The 3,703-nt window shown below is 45.8% G+C and overlaps 1 protein-coding gene across 1 annotated transcript; it reads right to left on the bottom strand.

The window, feature by feature from the left end:
• Positions 1–630: 630 nt before the first annotated feature.
• On the bottom strand, positions 631–3,496 carry LOC122672059 (protein SIEVE ELEMENT OCCLUSION B-like). Its single transcript, XM_043869566.1, has 7 exons — positions 3,119–3,496; positions 2,938–3,045; positions 2,310–2,852; positions 2,196–2,206; positions 1,939–2,104; positions 1,283–1,777; positions 631–1,178 (listed from the first exon to the last, which is right to left on the bottom strand). The coding sequence occupies exons 1-7, from the start codon at positions 3,494–3,496 to the stop codon at positions 669–671; spliced, it is 2,211 nt and encodes a 736-aa protein (XP_043725501.1). The 3' UTR covers positions 631–668.
• Positions 3,497–3,703: the final 207 nt, after the last annotated feature.

The following is a 3,703-nucleotide window of genomic DNA, read 5'->3' as shown; positions in this document are numbered from 1 at the left end:
TACGTTTACCTGCACATAGGTGCCGATGATCGAGCGCCAATGCAGGGGCCAAATGGAGCGTGTGCGTCAAGCATCCAACATGGGGCAGGGTGTTCATTTGCAAACCCTATTAAAGTACTTAAAATAAAAAATCAGCGGATAAACATCCACCAGAGAAGGAAGGATAGGTATTTAGATCGTCTACGGCGTCCTACCCAGAGCGGCCTGAGCGGGGCACAAATAGGGTGCCCTGCAATGACTGTCTTACCCCCGCTTGGGCAAGGTGCTCGGACAGGGGCAAAGCGGTCATTGCAGGGCGACCTGTATGTGCACCGCTCTGACCACTCTGCCCGTGGGGCCGTAGAAGATCAGGGTCCGAAGGATAGGCGTTTTCCATTGTCCCTTAATTAACAAATTCCTTAATTAATTACACACACACACACACACAATATCAATACTATAGGGTCAGGGAATGGCCGAATAGTGTAGCAGTACGTAACTGTAGCGGTAATAGCTGTGGTAAACCGTGAGTGCGATGGAGAGCAGCTAAAATAGGTACAGCAAAGGTTCCAGAGGATCCAAATTGCTTCTCCACATGTATATAGGGCGGACACACTCTGCACAGACCACCATATATATATATATATCCCCTGAATCCTGCCGACAGTGACCTGCAGGATGAGAAGATTTCACTGGTGAGGGGTGTGCAGCTTTTGCAGGTGATCATTGAATGCCGGAATAAAACCCTTTACGTCTACTTCTTCCTTCCACTGATCATACTGCTCGAAGCAGCTCAGGATCATGTCCCCCTTGGCTTTGGCCATATTAGCGGATCCCTTACTTATCAGCGCCCATCCTTGCTGCTCGCTACCATCGAAGGTGAGGATGCTCATGATCTCCTGCATTATGTGATCGTTCTCTATGCTCTTCCCTAGCTGCATCTTGGAGTACCGCATGCTCTCCAACCGAATCCAGAAGTACCAGATCGATTTGAAATCTTTCCAGCAATTGCTCAGCTCTTCCGTGGTAATTACGTTTATGTTCGTCCTCACTATTTCCTTTGGGTTGCTCTTCCCAACGTACACCATCTCCAATGGGATACGGGCTTCCTGCGCCACCACTCGTGCCGCCTTTGTGAATTTCCTTATCCATTCTATATCTTCTCCTCCATACAAGCAAATGAATCGATCTTCCATTATCTGATATGTCAAGATTCAATATGGAGCAAGGTTTGTTACTGTAAGTTTGAAGAAGGAGAAGAGAAGAGTTAATGTTAGTTATAAGTAATTGTGTTTATAATTACCCAATTGAGAATGTTTTGGTCGATGCCATCAACTAGAAATTCGAGTCTCCATTGCTCTTCCTTCCAAAGGTCTTCCTCTCTCATGCTGGTGAAAGGGAAAGCATGACTTCCCCAGATCCACATCATGTGGAGGGCATTGAGGTGGACGACCCTGCCCTGTGGATTCAATACCACCAAGATGGGCTTCTTGTTGAAATGCCACACATCCTTAATGTAATCAATTACAATCTGGTCAATCAAGGAAAGGTTGTGCACAGAGTACCACGGCATTCTCGACTGCAATTTATCAAATAATTCGCTCTGTTTAGCTTCTGTCCCTGTCAGAGTCCTATCCACCACTGGGAACCACACCATTTCGTACTGAGACTCTGGCCTTGTTGGCTGCTCACGGGATTCTTTGTACAACGGCTCCAGAATCGAGAGCTCTTCTTGGGAGATATTCAAGTCCGATATCAGTAGTAGCACATATTTCCTCCTCAACACTCCCATATATATCTATAGAGTACACACATATATATATATAAAGAGAGAGAGAGAGAGAGAGAGAGAGAGAGGTGAGTCTTTGATGATTCAGCTTAATTAATTAATTAAACCTTAAATTAAGAATCATAATACTCTTGGGTTTGAGAATTAAGAGAGAGAGAAAAAGTGAAAACCTTTGACTTGGTGGAGCCTTCAAGAAGCGGAAGCTGAGGATTACTTTCTTTAGCTTTAATCAATGCTTTGAGTATTTCCATATTATCATCGTGGGTCGTTTCGAAGAGTCGCACAAGTTCGTGTTTCTTCTCCTCTGCAATACCACCACCACCACCACCACCACCACTTTAAGGAAATTAAGAAAATGCATAAATTTAACTCTGGAATTCATGCTCCTACACATTCATTATTCGCACTCACTCACTCATTCACTCACTCACCAATGTGCTGATAGCAAAGAGCGAGTTGCTTTAGAAAGCTTTCATGAATGTTATTAACCTTGTGCCCTAAGCTTGACAGCTCCAAAGCTTCAGTGGTCGAGGGAATGTACCTTCGTGTCAGTGACAGTGTTAACAAACATGGGCAATTGATCAGAAAGAGTTAATAAACGAAAGAAGAGACGAAGAGAACAGACAATGACATACTCGTCACCCAAGCCAATGAGGCTAATTATCTGGGAAGCACAGGCGACAACGCTTCTGACAGTCCAGTAAACAGCTGTGGGGATATGACCGGAGACCACCGAAAACGGAGGTCGGTCGGAGGAGATATACTCTCGTGGCAGCTCGTTGAATTGGACAATGCACTTTGTCACGTCCACCATTACTTTGATAAGGCTCTTCAGTGCTTCGAATCTAGGCTTCAGCGAATCGGAGCACTCTAATGCGTCCGGTAATTGCTTCAGTAGCGCTATGGACTTTGCCAATGGATGAGTCGAGTAGAACTCCGCCACCAACCAGAACTCCCCGTAATTGACTGCAAAAGCGGCCAAGGCAAGAACCATCTTCGCATCCCATGTGTACCTCGACAGCGTGTTAAACAGTACCACCGTGGTTGAGTGTGCGTCACCTCCCCCCGAGCATGTGCACGATATCTGCCATTAATTAATTAATTAATTAAAAGTATATCTCATGTTTGATCTGATCGAACCATGCAATTAGAGTATGCTCAAACCAAACCTCGCAGGAGATTTTATGTATGGTGGAAGACAATGCTTCAAGCTTGCCGACTAAAGCTTCCTGTTGGGTCTTCTCTTCCAAGCTATCCATCTGCGAAGAAATCCGGTCCTAGGCAAATTATTATTTATTGTTATATAGAAATCAGTAAGAACGTAAAAGCGTAATTAAGCGAGAAAAGTACATGTTGAGGGAGGGCGCCTTGGAGAGTAGTGGTGGAGCTGGAGCGCTGGAGGATTTTCTCGATGAGTTGGAGAAGAGGCTTCACGTCGACCGTCTCCTGGCCGTCGTGAGAGTGGGTGTCCAGGATCTGCTTCATCATCACATTGTCGTCGGAGGTAGTGGACATGTGGGGTCCATCTCTCATCGATCCTTGGGACTGCGTCCTCGTAAGAGTAGCTACGGGAGGATGGGGAGGAGGAGGAGCTGTTGGGACGTGCATCACATCTCCTTGCTGTTGTTGCTGCTGCTGAGGCGTCATTTGTTGCTCTTGCTGCTGCACCTGCTGCGGTTGCGGCACATTCAGTCGCTGTTGAGGTTCTGTAGGAGGAGTGATTGCCATCTTCCTCAAAGAAAATCTTATTCTTTCTTTCATTCTCTCACAGTATTTCCAATTAAGTCGGAGAAGAAGGTGAGAAGTGAGTGTTCGGTTCTAAATGTGAGTGGAGAAGTAGCACCGGCCAGCTCTATATATATAGTCGTTAAAAAGAGGGAAAGATGGCTCCATTCATTTCGTGGTGGTGGGGTTGGCATTAGGGTTTATTGATGA

Source organism: Telopea speciosissima, chromosome 8, assembly GCF_018873765.1.
Source record: "Telopea speciosissima isolate NSW1024214 ecotype Mountain lineage chromosome 8, Tspe_v1, whole genome shotgun sequence".
Taxonomy (NCBI): Eukaryota; Viridiplantae; Streptophyta; class Magnoliopsida; order Proteales; family Proteaceae; genus Telopea; species Telopea speciosissima.
Note: the sequence above shows the minus strand (reverse complement) of the source record. Positions and strands in the feature narration are given on the sequence as shown.